Source organism: Trachypithecus francoisi, unplaced genomic scaffold (genome assembly GCF_009764315.1).
Source record: "Trachypithecus francoisi isolate TF-2019V2 unplaced genomic scaffold, Tfra_2.0 Lachesis_group16, whole genome shotgun sequence".
NCBI lineage: Eukaryota > Metazoa > Chordata > Mammalia > Primates > Cercopithecidae > Trachypithecus > Trachypithecus francoisi.
This window is the reverse complement of record NW_022681461.1, coordinates 14,613,989-14,632,818: the sequence shown is the minus strand read 5'-3', so window position 1 is coordinate 14,632,818 and position 18,830 is coordinate 14,613,989. Positions and strand designations below refer to the sequence as shown.

At 43.0% G+C, this 18,830-nt stretch overlaps 1 protein-coding gene across 1 annotated transcript in view; it reads right to left on the bottom strand.

The window, feature by feature from the left end:
* The window catches only part of RASEF (RAS and EF-hand domain containing), a 77,581-nt gene extending 62,150 nt beyond the window's left edge, over nt 1-15,431 (bottom strand). Inside the window, exon 1 of the mRNA XM_033236978.1 lies at nt 14,699-15,431. Within this exon, the coding sequence (XP_033092869.1) occupies nt 14,699-15,129 (431 nt within the window). The 5' untranslated portion in view covers nt 15,130-15,431. The remainder of the gene's footprint in view (nt 1-14,698) is intronic.
* Between the last annotated feature and the right edge of the window lie 3,399 nt (nt 15,432-18,830).

Genomic DNA, 18,830 nt, shown 5'->3' with positions numbered 1-18,830 from the left:
CCAAGAAAAGTCAAGAAAAGAAAAACCAGTCTTCCCTTAATTGAGTCATCATCTTAACTCACTGGTTCATCAGATAAGGAAAAAGCAATTTCAGTAAGCTGTATACTTACATTTATCTCAGTTTATATTTTTTTATCCCAAACCTTTAACATTCCCTTGGTTTCCAGTTCTGTTTCCCTGTGGTCTGAGCTGCACTTCTCTCTCATCTGCTTGGATAATAAGATACCCTCTGGGCAGCAAAACGAATGCAAAAGCTACTAAAGAAAATGGAAATAAATGCCTAATTGTTGCTTTAAATCCAAGTACTATACAGAAAGTTGTCATAAAGGTATTACAGTAATTTGCTTGCGTGGACAAGGAGAATCCACAAAGCAGTAGTATTTGTTTATCTTGGTGTGTAATTTTTTAAGCATTCCCCTAAGACTCAAAAGAGACAGGATTAAAAATAATTTCAGTGACCAACATATGAGGTGACTGACAGATTCCAGTGGATTCATTCAGCGTGAACTATGCCCACTCTTGGCTGGGCACCTACTTCTTATTTGTATTCAAAATAATATAACTCCATGTTTTGTGCTTAGCTCTCTCTAAGTGGCTGAATTTCTAAAAAGATAATTTAGAACTACAGCGTCTACTTGAGGAACCTCCAAAATAAACAAAATTGAAAAAGAAGTTAATGTATGAATAAAAATGGAACAGGAGTAAAACTACAAATAATAATAATATTATAATTTCAAAATGATGGCAGCACTCCAGCTATCTGAAACTCAGGTATCTGATGCCAAGAAGAATTCAAAAGGAGGTTGGAAAGTCAGAAAAAAAAAAAAAAGAAAAACACCTTCTGAGACACTCCTGCTTGGTATAGGAATAATTTACATTCAAACGGGGCTTTTAAAAAACACAATTCTAATGTATCTGATAATCTGTTTTCCAAAACTTCAACAGACAAAAGACCCACGAAGGAAGGAAGTACTGAGAATAGTAAAACGTCATCTGGCAGCCTGATGGCAAGGACAGACACTCCACACAGTAACTTCAAAAGCCAAGCTGAACCACCATCTCCACAAATCCCTGGGGATATCATTCTACTAGCTCCCAGAATCAAACTAGACTTCATATGATGACCGTGAATTAGCACGGAAAGCTTCAGTGATTTTGCAAACAATTTTTCTGACCAACGCGTTGCCCACGTCCATGTGCTTACCAAAAGTCTTGTGACAGATGATCACTGCAGTACTATGTGTGACATCCATGAAGTAGAAATTATCCAAATGGACATTTTTAGTAAACTGGATACATCGATTGTGGTATTTTCACACTGTGGAAGAATCTACATCAATGAAAATAAAAGTTTTAAACTACAAGCTCACAAACATCACGGCGACTGAAAGAAGCCAGATGCACTGTACGAACCTATGTATGTAACATCAAAACAGAGGCAAAGGACAATGACTCCTCTGGAAAGAGGGGTCTGCAGTGATTGAGGGGGGAACCTGGGCTTCCGCAATGTAGTGAAATGTTCTGTTTCTTCACCTGCATTCTGATTTATTCAAGCATTCCATCTGAAAACCCAGCAAGCTGTACACTTCCGCTCTGTGTGCTTTTTTTGCTTGTGTTTTGTCTTTAAAGAATACATTCACAAAATACACAAAGTACTTGATGGAGTATAAAGGACTGTATCCTCAAGGTAAACTCAGTCATGAACATCTCAAAATTCAGGTATCAAACAACCAGAAGCACCCCAAGGCAACATTTTGAAGTCAGCAAAGTTTCTCTTTTCTACCTCAGTTCAGCGATTTTTTTTCTGGGTCTTTTCTGCCTTTTTGGAAACATCTGCCCAGCAGATGTGGCCACATCCCACACTCTCACTTCTCATTTTCTCAGCAGAGTTTACTACACACACAAACCATTCAGGGATTCTGTTAAAATACAGATGCTTCGGTGAGTCTGCGGTGGGCCCTAGGAGTCTGCACCTCTAGAAATGCCCTTGACTAGCAGCAGAGAGAAGATGTGATTTACCACCAGTGCCCACTGAGCTGCTGAATAATGAATCTAGCAGCTCTCTTGTGGCTGCTTTAGGACTTATACCTGGTGGAACACTTCTGGCTTCCCTGTGCTCTCCTATTACATCCTGGAAGTAACTTCCAACTCAGGGACAAAAACTAGTAGATAAGAACCCATTCCTACTGGAAATAATTTCTTCCTGTTCCTCATTAAAATGTCAGCCTTTGGACTTCTTGGCACAATGCCTTCCTTTCACAGAGCATGTGCAGAAAGGAGGGAAGGAAGGAGTGAGAAGGAAGGAGAAGAAGAAAGGAAGCCAGAAAGCAGTGAATTTGCCCAGGAAAGTCCAGCAAAGCATAATGTTTGTGTGGCTTGCTGGATGGCTATGCTCAAATCCAAGATGTACTTTCTGTGAGGTGCTCAGTTTGAAGTTATGACTATTTTGATGAAGAATGGGATTGTAGGGCGAGGGTGGAGGGGTAGGAACAAGGCTGAATAATAAGACCTCTTCTCCCAGAGGGACATCTCACAGCCATAAGCAGATGTAGGGCAAGCCTTTTCTTGGAAGATAAAAAATATTAATAACTTTAAAGTTGACTTTGGTACTTTGTTGTGGAGTGTTTAAGCATTTGAAAGGTGGGGGGATATAGTATATGTATAGGAAATTTTCCTGATTAAAATAGTTTGAAGTTTTCTGTTACTCACAAGCTAGAAGCATTCAAAAATGCTCGGTGATCTTCTCAAAACTGAGAATATTTGAAAACCTCTCTTAGTGGCTATGATGGTGAATTTTATTTATGTCAACTTGTCTAGGCCACAGCAGCCAGATTTTTGCTCAAACATGTGAGTATGTTGCTGTGAAGGTATTCTATACACGAGATTAACATTTAAATCAGCAGACTTCGAGTAAAGCAGTTTACCCTCCATAATGTGGGTAGGTGAGCCTCATCCATTCAGTAAAGACCTAGAACAAAGACTGATCTCACAGGGGAAGAGGGAATTCTGCTAGCAGATGACTTTTTACCAGGACTGCAACCTCAACCCCTCTCTGGGTCTCCAGCCTGCCATCCTGCCCTGCAGAGTTTGGACTTACCAGCCTCTATAGTCACATGAGTCAATTCCCTAAAATCAATCTCTCTCAAACTCTCTCTTTCTAAATAATATGTCAAGACATATGTGTATACTTATGGTATACACATAACACATACATTTTATATGTGTGTCTGTGTTTATGTACATTATGCACACATACACACATCTTATTGGTTCTGTTTCTCTGGAAAACTCTTATACAAATGTCTAAAATCACTGCACTTTCATTGAGGTTAATCAATGTAGACCAATGTACCAGCTTCACAGTGAATGTATGCTAGGACTGATGAAAAGAGCTGAATAAGAACTTTGCTACTGATAAAAACCTTAATGTTAAATATCATTCAACAGAGTAGGTCACTTCCCAAGGCTCCAAGTGCTCAGCTATCCCATCATATTTTCATTTTAGCCAGAGTCATTAGGACTCTAACAACCTAATAGATTTCTAAACTTTTGTGGACTAATGGACTTTTATTATCCTGAAGAGAGCTCATTTGGTATAATCTCTTAGGAGAGAGGTGATGCATTATCCTTTTAGACCAATATAAAACCTTGAATCTGTGTACACAGAATCAATCTGACATTCATTTCTGTCTTTGTGCCTTGCTGGAGCTTCCCATGGGTTCTGTACTCAAGATGTTTTTTTAGGATTTCTCTGCCATAATGCAGGTACCTACAGCATCAGTTAGTTCACTCTCTAGGTTAGTAAGTGAAGGATGCTAAAGTGGAAATGACTTTTCCCAGTGTGTTAATGCTTTATGCCCCCAAGCAACAGCCACTGAAATGCAAGTCCATTAACAGCTGCACGCCACAGGCTACAAAGGAATGCAGTGTGGACCTGATGCCATTTCGCACCGTGATCGTCCTCTTAGCACACACTGTCCACCTGCGTTGTCTGGGTTCTCTTGGATCCTTGTGCATTTTGTCCTTGCCCCACTAACTAAAAGCAGCTGCAACCCCACATCTCCATCAAGCTACCTTCACCTTCAGGGAAAAAAAAAACTTGCAAAATCCTATATTTTCATGTTTAAACAGTTTTTCAGATTATTTTTTAACTCTTATTTTAGGCTCAGGGGTACACGTGCAGGTTTGTTGTACAGGTAAACTCGTGTCATGAGGCTCTGCTGTACAGATTATTTCACCACCCAGGTACTAAGCCTAGTACCCAACAGTTACCATTTTTAAGATACCTACAGGTATTATGGAGTACTGTATTTCTATGTCTATTAAGAATCTAGGGCCGGGCGCGGTGGCTCAAGCCTGTAATCCCAGCACTTTGGGAGGCCGAGACGGGCGGATCACGAGGTCAGGAGATCGAGACCATCCTGGCGAACACGGTGAAACCCCGTCTCTACTAAAAAAATACAAAAAACTAGCCGGGCGAGGTGGCGGGCGCCTGTAGTCCCAGCTACTCGGGAGGCTGAGGCAGGAGAATGGCGTAAACCCGGGAGGCGGAGCTTGCAGTGAGCTGAGATCCGGCCACTGCACTCCAGCCCGGGCGACAGAGCAAGACTCCGTCTCCCAAAAAAAAAAAAATAATCTAGCATGACTTTTTTTTTTTTTTTTTTTTACTGTGCTAGTATTTTATGATTGTTACTGCTTATTTGAGTATTCTTATCACAGAAGTATAGCTATCGCGTGTTCTGCACCATTTCTACCTTTTTTTCCAAATGCCCTGTGTGTTTGCAGAACACTAGGTTTTTTCTGGAATGTATACACTGTGTTCAAGCAGAAATGCCTGTAGTATAATTCATTCATTAGCATCCCCAAGCAAACCATATCTGCCAGTTTGAAGTACATGCTATACCAAGAGATCCCCAAGGAGGAAAAGAAAAAATATTCTGCACAACAAACACTAACACTAGTTTACAGCATTCCCATCAGAAAACATGACACAGGAGTATCCTAAAATGGATTTTCTAAACAAATGTGTGTTGGCTCTTCATGAATTCTTCCACCTCAGCCCAGAGCAGACTGTAACTCTGTTTCACAGAAGCAAGAATTATGAGGTGACTGTGTTATCCCAGGGGATGAAATGGTAGAGCCCACCGTGCTAGGCAGATGGGTAACAAATCAGGAAATGCTGCCTAAACCTCCCATAAGCCCTTCATCCCTGCACCAGGTAGCTACAGGCAGGTAACAATAGGTGATACTTTCACCACTGCACTCGGATTTCAGAATAAATAACTCCTTATGTACTTCTTTGCTTTCTGTCTAGATACTTAAAAGATATACTTGATCAAAGATACTATTACGACGAAATGGCCATCTGAGCATGCACCGTACTTTTATAGTTGTAACTGATCGCAGAGGGTATCAGGGCTGAACATTCCCCGAAGACACCCCAAAACTAAATTTTAAAAATTGAAATTAAAGATAGCGGCTGCTCTTGGTGTGCACGTGGTGGGGAGGAGCTCTCAGAACATGCCATTACCTTGAGTGTTTCCGCCTGGCCACTTAAAAATGGAAGACAAGGACAGATACATGTGAGAACATTTAAGGAATAAAGCTTGACTTAACCTGTATGAGACTACTCTAAAACAAAACAAAAGAAGACAGAAAATGAAAAAAAAAAAAAGAGGAAAAGAAACTCAGACACACAGCTGTTATGGCTGTTCAAATCTCTTAGCCCTAAAATACAATGGTGCCTAACGGACAAAGAATTCCAACAATGAAAGAAAATAATACTACAATACCAGAAAATAGGACCTCTTATAACTAAATTCCCTTAATTTTCATCACAAATCATTTCATTCCAAATGATTTCTTACATGTCTTAAAAACTGTGACAGCCAAGTACTTCCAGCTTCAGATGAAAAGAAAGAAAAATATTAGAGTAATAGGTATCCTAGACATCCCAGTGCATTCACAGTTCAGCCCTCCTCCCCTAGGACATACCCATTAGGGCAGCATAACCTGGAAGTAGAAAATATTATACAACAACATCTGTTGAGCCTGAGCAAGATAACTCTGCAAAGTACAATAACATCTAAGAGCAAACAAGAAAGTAAAGATAAACTGTCATTGGGTCAAAAGGATATCCCACAAACTTAGAGGGGAAATAAGCAACACCATTAAAGTTCTAAGTTAGGATGTCATGGAACGACATGCTCAAATCAACAGGGATCTTCAAAATGAGATCAAACCTAACATTTCAATTAACCAGGTTAATTGTGCACATTCGCAGGTTGCACACCGGAAATGCTGTCTCTTTAGCTATGCAAAATTGGAAATTGGCACTTAAAATCCAGCATCACTGTCAACATTGGACCCACATCCTGCATGGCAGCCGCTGTCTGGAGCTGAAAAGTGGCCAAGCTGAGAAGTGGCTTTCCTCCCAGCATATAAAGCAGAGGCTCTTACCAGCCATAGAGTCCGCATCACTGGGTCAACGTTACCTGCCTGGCTCTGGAGGCCTCCATGTTTGTGATCCCTCCTCCATTAATCACAGCCCACGCTGTATGTAGTAAGAGCGGAAGGAGCTTGGAAGTCATTTGACAGGGACCTGCAGTCCTACTCATGCTGGACTACAAAAGAAAGAAGTTTTGGCACACTTCAGCTTTGCAAGGGAAGGCATGAAGGCTTCACTTCTCTGTGGTAGAGGGGAGGAAACTCCCTGAGTGTAGCTGGTCTGTTTGATTTCTGACCACCACTGAGAGCTGGACCCAGGCCATCTACCTTGTGATTCTCGCCACTTTATATCCTCACTGATGTCATCACCTTCTGAATAGAGAGAAACCAGCTAAGCAACTTGGACTTTTGGCAGGAGACTATTTCTAAGTACTCAGTGCCTCGTGCAGTCCTGGGCATACAGTGGACCAAAAAAAAAAAAAAAAAAAAAAATTTGTTAAGTGAAGGAATGAATGAGTAAATAATTGAATGAATGAATGAAAAATAGGAAAAAGGGCGAGAAGAGTTTCCTCTGTGGGAAAATAACACAGATCTTCCTTGTTTAGGATTGGGAGATTTAAGATTTACTTTTTCCATAGTGTTATGCTCTCAATTTAAATGACAGAGGAGATAAATGCATACTGAGAAATGAAACACGCATGTTTACAGTCCTATATAGTTCTTGAGGATTTCAAGTCCCATTAGAATAGTATTTCTCATACTTAGATTAACAGGTAGACCTTATTAAAGACTCCTGTGAGGCTATGCACAGTGGCTCACGCCTGTCATCCTAGCACTTCGGGAGGCTGAGGAGGGCGGATCACCTGAGTCCTGGAGTTCAAGACCAGCATGGCCAACATAGTACTATCTGTACTAAAAATACAAAAATTAGCCAGGTATGGTAGTGCACACCTGTGATTCCAGCTACTCAAGAGGCTGAGGCAGGAGAATCACTTGAACCTGGGAGGCAAAGGTTGCAGTGAGCTGAGATTGAGCCACTGCACTCCAGCCCGGGCAACAGAGCGAGACTCCGTTTCAAAAAAAAAAAAAACAAGACTCCTGTGAATTCCACAGTTAACTTAAATATTGCTTATAACACATTACACCTAACTATGAACGAACACAAATCGGATATAAACTCCTTATACCAATAGCATCAGTACATTTCTAACACTGACACACATTTACAAAATCAATGAAATCAGAATTAGCAATAGTCAGCTAATCTGACAGGGCATGCAGTTTTCCAAGCTAAATCTCCACAGTCAATGTCAGTGTGGGACTGGCTCATACATGGCTATCTGGAGCACATTTCTATGATCAAAACCCCATTCTCCCATCACTTTTATATTGAGACTACAGAAAATCCAAGACTCTGTTGTCAGTCACCTTCGGATTATGTGGAAACATGGCTCACACGCACAGCCCACCTTTCGGCCTTCCTTCTTAGCTCATGACAATGCGCACAGTGTTACGGGACGCCTCATGAACACAAAGGGAGGTTTTGATATTGCATACCCAAATCTGTAATGCAAGAGTCATCCAAATCAGTGATGCAGGTGATCGGGAATGAGCTCACATCAATTTATTTTACATTATCGCCAAAATGAAAATAAGAATATTTGGTCTCCTAAAACTCCCAAAGATATATGTAATGACCACGAAGGGTCTATGGCTCCCAACTTGAGAAACATTCGATGTGAAACATCCATAGTCCAGAATGAGTGGTGTTTCGGAGTGCCAGGAGGAATTTTCCCATTCATTATTCCACACCCCAGGTCCTTCAGGTGTCAGAAACTCCTGAGTATTTAAGAAGGTGAGAAACAAGGTCAGGGTCAGGTATGCATAGTGCCTAGTGAGATGTCAAGGGCAATGTCAATATTGGGTGAACCAGAGAAAGGATCAAAGAAACATTTGCACTACTGGAGCGGTATATCCTGTTTTTATAAGACATATAGACTAAGGCCTTAAGGGTTAAAATTCACTCTTCTTTTCTTATAATTACTCTGAGAAAAGCAATTATCATTTGGAAGACCCTGAATATTTACAAGTTGAAGCAATGAACTTGTTTGTTAGACAAAGTAATTCTAAAGAAATCCTATGTGTCATAGATAAATTCCACCATTAGAACTTCCCTCTGGGAGACAGACAGTGTTTACTTTCCATTTTACAATCTCACATGAGACCAATACAGTCAGGTGAGGCATCCCTGACCACTCAGAATAAATATTATCTTCCCATTTCCCTCTTCTGACTGTATACTGCACTCAGGTGCTACCTAAATTATAATGTTATACATGAAGCAAGAATGTATACTGTATATACGCTCTGAGGAGAGAAAAAGGATTCAAAACACATTTGGAATCACCATGGCACACTAACCATTCCCCATATGATGCAGTCATTTTCATTTTACAAATGAAAAAAGATTGGATAACCCGGGCAGAAAATAAGAAACAGATAAAGACTGTTACACGCTTAAAGAGACAGGGGTAGTGTAACTGAATTTAACAGTAATTTTAGAGAAGAGTAAATCCCAAGTTCAAGTTCGAGGAAAAGCTAGAGAAGAGTCTGTAGATCTGGCAGTAAAGTTTCCCTGATAACACTAAGTTTTAAGACTTTTTCTTTTTAAGCCTTTTGATTTTTGCACAAACCAGAAGGACAGAATAAATCATCTTTCTTCAAATTCTGAGAGCAAAGCTCTGAACAATCAGTGAATTCTGAGGGTTACAGCAGGCCACTGCCCAGATGGCTAACACTGAGAGCCTTCTAAGGACTAGAAGGCCAGAATAGCTTTCCCAAATCTGAAAGTCAAAAAGAAATTACTACCTTGAGATTAAATTCAAATATCAGAACCAGAAGTGGCCACCACCCAGCAAGTAGAGCCCATAAAACTGAAGGCATGCACAGATTCACACAAGGCCCAGGAGGAAGGATCAAAGGTTCATCCCCTCTAGATTCTGGAGCAAGGCAAGGATGCCCGCTCTCACCACTCCTAGTCAATATAGTACTGGAAGTCCTAGCCAGAGCAATCAGGCAAGAGAAAGAAGGAAACCCATCCGAATTGGAAAAGAGGAAGTCAAATTATCTCTGTTGGCTGACAATATAATCTTATATCTAGAAAACCCTAAAGACTCCTAATAAAAGACTCCTAAGCCTGGATAAACGAATTCAGTTAATTCTCAGGATACAAAAATCAATGTACAAAAATGGGTAGCATTTCTATACACCAATGATGAGTTGTAGTTATTAAGAGACAGGTTTCGGCCGGGCGCGGTGCCTCAAGCCTGTAATCCCAGCACTTTGGGAGGCCGAGACGGGCGGATCACAAGGTCAGGAGATCGAGACCATCCTGGCTAACACGGTGAAACCCCGTCTCTACTAAAAAATACAAAAAACTAGCCGGGCGATGTGGCGGGCGCCTGTAGTCCCAGCTACTCGGGAGGCTGAGGCAGGAGAATAGCGTAAACCCGGGAGGCGGAGCTTGCAGTGAGCTGAGATCCGGCCACTGCACTCCAGCCTGGGTGGCAGAGCAAGACTCTGTCTCAAAAAAAAAAAAAAAAGAGACAGGTTTCTCCCAGTCAGCAGAGTAATGATACACATAACTGTGACAGAGGACACATTAAAGAGAAAAAGCAAAAAGCTACAGAATAGCAACAGTTAGAAAACAAGGAGATCCAGATACAGACATAAACAGAGACACAGATGTTAGGATCCTGGTTCAGAATCTGGAAAAGGTAAAGAAACTTCCAGAAAACCTATGGCGAGCACAGTGACAGATCCCAAAGCTGGTACTCAAGGTAAATACCCTTGATATCTAGAACTTGGGTGCAGCCCACCACCATGTTACAAGGCTAGAACACATCTTCTCTTCTTGGATGAGAACCAGATGTGATGTGGTTACATAAGAGAATTTGGGAGGGCAGTTGCTACAAGGCTAAGAAAAGTTCTGGAAGTAGGAGGAAAATGTGTGGATGTTGTACTCATCCTTCATGGATGAGGACCATGAGCATGAAAATATACATATATATATTCATCTTTAAATACCACGAACACATCACAAAGCACCAAGATGCTCACATGTGGATCTCAAGAGCTGAGATCAAAGAGAGAAGAGCTGATTTGCCTCTCTCATCTCAAGGTGGCTTGGGGCCACAGGCTCACTGAGTAGAAAGAGGGGAAACCGAGGCAAGATGGAATCCATCAGTCTCTCTTCCTTTCCCCTCCATCCGATCTCTGTGTTTCACTCCCTCTCACCATTTCCCCCTCGGCCACTCTATCTCTGGCCTTCTCTCTTGCTCTCTGGCTCACTCCTGACGTATTTATGTCTTTCTTTGCCTCTGTCTCTCCTCTCCCTTTTCTATCTTGTCAAGCACCGTATCCTGTAAATTAAGGGAGTTGTGAAGCAACTACACTATTACAAAACAAGGCAATCATTCTGAAAAGGGCTAAACTAGCACCCAAGAAGAGGAAAGGGAGAAGCAACCCTCACCAGTACTGAAACTTTGCCTCTGCTTACCGGCAGCTACTTGTTTTTCAAAATTTCCCAATTAAATAGATTGCTGTCTGATGGGGGAGCCTTTCCTCTTGAGTTTAATAAGGTAAGCCGTTTTGCCAGTCTCTATACAATTCACATATGGAAAGTTTTGGTTCCTCTCAATTAAATTTGTTTTTAAATTACCAAATAAAAGAATCCCCTTCAACACTGCGCATGTAGAAACATCGCAAACTATGTGAAACAGCTAACGGTGCTGATTTTGATGTCTCAACAAATCCTAGCCCAGCACTGCCTGGCAGGTCACCCATCACTGATACCTGTCACACAGCAGGTACCTGACTTGAGGTTGTCCCCGCTTTGGACACTTTTGGGACACCTGTGCCCACTCACAGACCCACGATGGTTCCCATGCCAGCTGCACGCTCACGTTCCTGTTTGTGAGAATGTGGGGTTTTCTAAGTTAATTTATCAGCATGAATCAATTCACAGATAACACTCAAAATTGCTGCAAATGGAGTTGAGAAAACACTGAAAAGCTTCAGCTCTGACTAGAGGTCAGAGAAGAGACATTCATCCCTCCTCTCAGCCATCCATCAAATGCTCAATACACACACACACACACACACACACCCTATTTCCTTCTCTTGGCAATCTCTAAACACCATGACCGGCTCACAACAGTAACTGAAAAAAAAAAAAAAAGTGAGAAAATCTGCAAAAGCTCACAGCATGAACTACACTTTCTCTCAAAATGTAGACATCTGAAACAAGAACCAAAGAATACTGATATCTTCTATTCATTCAGCAAACATTTACTGGGTATTTACTGAGTATCCCCTGAGTATGAAACTCCCTGTCACCAAGACAATGAGCCAGGCATCAGAAACTGACAACGCTACATTATAAGTTTGCTCTCTGCCCTGCCCCTCCACCCTCAACACCCACACATTTTCTTCCTACTTCCAGGACTTTTCTTAGCCTTGTAGCAACTGCCCTCCCAAATTCTCCTATGTAACCACATCACATTGTCCTGCTGCCTTCACCTGTTGGCCGACCTTATCAAACTGACCAGGAAGTGGTCAAGGCCCACTTTGCAGACCCTTCACACCTGCTAAGCTCAGCTTACCATGTCACACAGCTCCTTGGACACTTCTTCCTCAGTCTTCAAAAGAAAGAGTCCCTCAAATTTCTAAGAGAAAATGAACTCAAGAATGACACACATCCCAGAGGCCACTTTCATCCCTTCAGGATGCCGTATTATCTTCCCTCAAACATCACGATTACTGATGATTGGGGAGTTTAACCCCAAAATTGCTTAATATCTTGCTTGAAAGATCCTTTAAATGAAAATCAACAGTGTCATGCTTTGCCTTTATAGGAACCAAACATTTTCATATTTAATATCCGTTATTCTCAAACTGGATGTGAACACTCCCCAGGATAGCCCTGGGGCACGCTGTCCCCAGGGATAAGATTGAGTGCCAGGTGAGAAACAAAGCCACAAGTTAGAATGGCACACCTTCCTGGAAAGACAATTCTCCCTTCAGAAGAAACTCTATATTAAAACAAGTCCCAAAATATTGTGTACAAACATGAACAACTTAATGACTTTTTAACGAAAACTCGTGCTTGCAGCCGTCTGTTGAGCTATGTCCACAATACAGGGAGTTTCCTACAAATTTCCTTTGCCTTTAAATGTTCTTCAATGAAGTTGTTGGAAAAATGTTTCATCTACACCATGAGCATCTTGAAGGCATGAACTACATACCATCCTTCTCTTTGTCCCCAGTGACCTAGGACAGTACCTAAGCCAGTATCTCACATATGGCAAGCTATTGGTAATGTTTGTGGAATAAATTGGGCTGAAATAATGCCGACAGCATTATCAATAACAAAAAAAAATTTAAATCACATTTGGATGGATGGAAGAAAAGGTGAACAGCTGTATGAGGAAGTGAAGTAGAATTAATCCAATTTACCAAAACAGCGGCTGGCTGCCATGGTAACAATCGGATGCAGCAACGCAGTTTAGATCTCTTCCACTTGAACATGACAGGAAGACAAATATTGTACTTGTTAATCTCAAATCAGGAGGTGAGGTGAGGCTTAGGACACAAGTCTACCAGGTGACACCAGTGCCCATTAAACGTAGTAATCTCTGAAGAGTTTGGAAAGGCAACATGATAATAATAATTCCACCAACAATATTAAGTCCTGGTTTGTATACTGATCCAGGTCATTTCAATCATTTAAGGTTGTGGGTGAAATATTTGTTGCCGAGACTAGACAGCTGTGAAAAACAGATCCACACGTATGCATGCATCATATCCAATACGATGTGGACTCACCCTGCCTCATTCCTAAAATTCTTACCTTTTTAAACTAGCTGCACCCAAACTAAGTTACAGATGAAAGATGACTCAAAGAAAGAGTATAGGTTGTAGCAGTGTTTTAATTTTGTACTTCCCTGGTTGGGGAGTAACTCACCTGTAAACAATAGAAAAGATAGTTACACACCCACTTTCTCTACACAACCCTTCTATGGCAGTGAGTCACTCTCCATGCCCAATATTCCTCTTACTTTCCAAGCTGGAGGGAGAAGTTGGGAGGAGGAGGAAGTGAGGACTTCCAATGAACAAGCACACTGACAACCTTCCAGGGATACTTCCTTTTCAATCTTCCATCTCAGATGTGCCAACTGCCAACCAAAATGATGCCTTTCAGAGCGTCTTAATAACAACAGCCAGAGCTCAATAAAATTTCAGCTAAACTCCAAACATAAAGCAGAAAAACACTTCCAGCACTGAAATGTGTGTATTGCCGGGGAATGAAGTGAAAATAGCAGCTGGAGATACCCACCACACCAAGGGATGGACAAATGCAAATGAAGCTCAAAGAAGAAAAACTGAGCCTCTCTCCCTCCAGGCCCTGAAATCCCACCTGCAGGCATCCTCTTACCTCCTGATAATTAAGTCCGTGACTTGACATGTTATTTCTGTCAGAGCAATAAGAGCAGAGAATATAGTGTCATTTGATCATTTTATTCCGTCACATAAAAAGTGAGTTTTTCAGTTCACAAAATGTGGAGTCAAATCTCTGCCGCTTAACTGGGCAAGTCCCTTAACGTCTGTCTAATTTCTAAGTTCAGAAATAAGCTAGCCTACCTTCTAGGGATGTTATGAAAATTAAACGTGTGAACTCTGTAAAATGCCTAGCAGGTACATCTATGAATATTTGTGTCCAGCAATATAAAAACCCAACAAAGTTTCCTTTTCTATACAGTCTTAGGAAAACAACAAATCAGAAAACTATTACAGAGGACGCCAAATTGGCAAACAGCCCGGGTCCCAGCCCTGGGGTGCGAGCCTAAGGCCTGGGGTAGAAGGTGACGTAACCAGGACGCGGTGAGATGTGGGGCGCGCGCCTAAACCCGCGCCGGGCGCCTGCGGCTGCAGATTCCAGGAGAGCTCCTGTAATTAACACGCTGCCCTTTGCAGGCTCAGGATTCAGCACGTAAAACTTTCTCCCCAAACGCTGACTGTATCCCTTTTCTTAACTCTAGTGGATCTTGGAAAAGTCAAAGCGAGTAGGTGAAGGAAGACAAGCAACTCACAGAGAAGTGTAAAGTGCATTGGGTCTGCACACCTGCAAGAAAGTGGGAAGAAGAAAGCAGGAAGCGCCAGGATCACCTCCCGCCCCAGCTCACACTCGCACCTGGGAATGAACTTGGCTTCCTCCCCGAGTCGCGCCTGGAAATCCTGCCAAGCCCGGTCGGGACTCGCCGGGCCCCACGAGGTGGCCAGCGCCGCCGCCGCGTGCTCGTCGCCCTCGTCCTCCTCGCTGTCGGGGGTCTCGGGCCCCGCCTCAGCCACGGCGGGCGCAGGATCCACCGGACCCCAGTCCCGGCGCCGCCCCCCGCGGAGGGCCCCGCGGAAACCACGCGCGAACTCCTGGAAGGTGATAGCGCCGTCATGGTCGGCGTCGAGCCGCTGGAATACTGCCTCGGCGTCGGCCGGCCGCACCCGCAGCTCCGCGCACAGTGCCTCGAACTCCTCGCGCTCCAGGCGCCCCGAGCGGTTCGCGTCGCAGGCGGCGAAGACCGAGCGCAGCCGGGCCAGCTGCTCTCCGTCTCCGTCCGCCTCCATCCCGCCTGGCGGGGGCGGCCGAGAGGGCTACGGAGCGCCCTGCGGCGCACGGCCCTCCCTGGAAGGACGGGGCCACCTGCTGCTGCCGGGAGACGCGGCGAGTTTGGCTTGTCCGGCTGGTTTGGCCACTTGCGGGAACGTCGGGCGGGGCGAGGGATATCGGGGGTTGCCGGGCGGCTCCCTTCGACGATGGTTCGGGCCAGTCCCCAACAGGTCCCGGGGGCAGTGGGGTGTGCTCTGGCTCCGGGCACCGCGAAGGAGCGCCTCCCGCGACTGAGCGCCCGCGCGCCGCGGTGGCCCTCACCACTCTCCCGGCGGGTGCGGCTCCGCCCAGCCAGGGAGGCGGAGCGCGCGCCTTCGCTTCTCTAGTTCCCACGCCCCGGAGCCCGCCGCTGCTTTCCGCGTAGGCAGGGGCGACCTGGTTGGCCTGAACGGGGGTGCGAGGGGGAGCATTGCCCTTCCGCGTAAGCGCTGCTCTGGTAGAGCCCAGCGCCCAGCTTCTCCACAGAAGGTTTCGGCGCGCGTTGAGAAGCTAACCTGACAGAGGTAGGTAGGGGTAGGATTGCGAATGGGTTAAGTACATTTTATTATCTTATTCCCGAAACGTGGTAAACTTCTTTATATACAAGTTTCTTACAAACCAAAGTACAAGATTTACCAGAAGACCCCATTCTCAGTTTTACTGGCTTTCGTTAACGCATTTCTGTGCGTCTAACGTTAAGGTCCCACTGCTTAAACACAGATCTTGTAGATCTCCACATTTTTCTCAATCTTTGTCTCCTAAACCTGAGAAAAAAATTAATAAACAAAATCGTTTGGCAGGCAGCATTGTTTAAACAAAGACAGGTCGTTTTGGAGGTTTTTTTCTTTAAACAAACTTTATGGAAATTATATATCCAAAGGTATGTTACCCTTTGGTTTTAAACACTTTTTTCGACAATACTATTGTTTCTTTAATACTGATTGCTTAATGGATATGAGATCTTTAAAATCCACCCATTTTGATCCTTTTAAACACTTTTGTCCATCCACTTCCAGGAGACCCTCAGTCTGTCTTAAGGCTTGTGTAACCGTGCCTTTAGGCGATTCTCACAGCCTGTGAAGATACATTTGGCTCATTTTTACTTTATTTACATTATCCATTTCCTCCACATTTTAGACTTTCTGACTCTGTTTTTCTTTTATCTCATTCTGGATTCTCTTTATCGTTTATTACTTTGATTTTTTAAAAATACGATCATTAAGTAAGGGATATTACTGACACGTTCCTACCCGGCTAGTGTTCTTAAACATAAAGCTAAGTGCTAAACATCTGAGGACCTATTTCCTCTTGAATTGTACAATAAACATGTTCAACGATAACAGCTTCTATTAAACTGTAACTACTACTGATAACCCCCACCTGCAAATTTAACTGGTAAATTATGAGAGGCATTCCATCAGAAGTCCTGGTCTTAGCAACCTAATTGTTAAGTGAATATAGTTGTATACAGTTGGACAGCTGCTACATTGAAATGAATCTTATCATTAGTGCAATATAAGTTGTTATTGATTTTGAGCTTATGTGCTTTCCTGTTTATCCTAAAGATTGATTTTCCATATGAATTAAAAAGTGGCTAGTTTGGTAATGCCTTTAAAGCTTTACAAATATACTTATTAAACTAAATCTTTGAACTATTATTATATTTCTACTGTTAGCAATTAATGGATATCTATGTCTTTCAAAATAGATGCGTTCATGTTTTTAACTGCTTAGGCAGAAGTGCTTTTTTGAAGACTGCTTGCACAAGTTTATTCCTGAATTTTCACTCTGACCTTTGTGCTCATTATTTCTGAATTTTTATGTTCTGTGACTTGCTTTGCCCTTTCCCTAAGCCCCTTCATTGAAGAGTCATCAAGAAACATGAATTGGCCTGGCACGGTGGTTCATGCCTGTAATCCCAGCACTTTGGGAGGCTGAAGTCAGTGGATCACTTGAGGTTGGGAGTTCGAGACCAGCCTGACCAACATGGTGAAAGCCTGTCTCTATTAAAATTACAAAAAATTAGCTGGGCGTGGTGGCGGGCACCTTTAGTCCCAGCTGCTTGGGAGGCTGAGGCAGGAGAATCACTCGAACCCAGGAGGCAGAGGTTGCAGTGAGCTGAGATCACACCACTGCACTCCAGCCTGGGCGATAGAGCAAGACTACGTCTCAAAACAAAAAAACACGAATTATTCCAAATGTCTTGTGCATGCATTTTCTTATTCTTATTTCTACCAATGTTAATATACTTCAGACCTACACTATCAGTTATTTATCACTGCATAACAGCAGTAGTGATTTAAAAGTGCTACCATTTTATTTGTTCATAATTCCATTATCATCAGTTTGGGCAGGGCTCAGCTAGGTGGTTTGTCTGCTGGCTGACCTGGGATCTCTTAGGTGGCTTTCTTGTTGACTCAATTGGGGCTGGATGGTTATAGAGCCTCACTCATTTTTCTGGAAGCTAGTGCTGGCTGTTGGCTGGGCCATGCGTCTTCAGGAAGCTAGCATGGGTTTTGTCACATGGTGGCAATGTTCCAAGCGAGTAAGCCCCAATGTACAAGTGCTCTTCAAGCTTTAGCTTGTGTCATATTCGCTGATATTCCATTGACAAGGCACATTGGCAAGTCACATGGCCAAGCCCTAAGTCAATGTGGGAGGGGATTACAAAAAAACAGGGATACAGAGAAATGTACTTCATTGGAGGCCCTTACTGTTACAATATACCACACCTAAGGTAAAGGGACAGCCTCTAATATATTCTTCCAGGCTCTTGTCCTGCCATCCTCCTGTTTATTCTGCACAACCACAGCTGGACAGTCCTTCTTAAACACCAATTATTCTGTCATTCTTCAGCTCTTTAATTCTCAATCAGGTAACAATTTTGTTTCCCAGGGGACATTTGGCAGTGTCTGATGACATTTTTGGCTGTCTTAATTTGACAGCTCCTTAATTTGACAGCTCCCCCATAAGGGGGAGATGCTCCTGGCATCTAGTAGATAGCTGCAGGGATGCTGCGGAATATCCTATAATGCACAGGCCAGAGCCTCCTCTCCTTCCCATTACAAAGAATTATCTGGTGAAAAACACCAGTTGTGCTGAGGTTGAGGAACCCTGTACCCTAACTCATAAACCTCCAGTGGTGCTCCAATAAAAAGAGAACTAAAGGTAAACTCTTCATCTGAGCATCCAGGGCCCTCTGTAATTTGCTCCCACCACATAGATCAAATATTTCACCCTTTAGTTTCTATCAGGGCTTTTACTGTCCCCCAAATAAGCCACACTTCATCACATGATTAAGTTAGTAGCTCCTTATTATCAGGACAAAATGTGAATATCAAGCAGATCTTTTAACTTTTCTCTCTTCTGTCTAACCAAACCATTTCCCGGCTTAAGTAAAAGAATTGGATCCTGCTTTTTCTACAAACGTTTACACAATTGCATTGTGACCGGCCACTCACAAACAAATCACTTAGTGTGTATGTCAGTTCAGGTATCAAGCAGCAGGAATGTTTTTGAATAACCCCGGATATACTCAGGGGAAAGCCACAGTCATATAATCTGTCTCTAATTATTTTCAAGAAACAGCAAAGAGAAAAGAAAGAAATAGGAGGTGCTTCTTTTTTATTTTAGCATCCAGAAACAGCTAGCCAGGAACTGGAGATAACAGAGCAGCCTT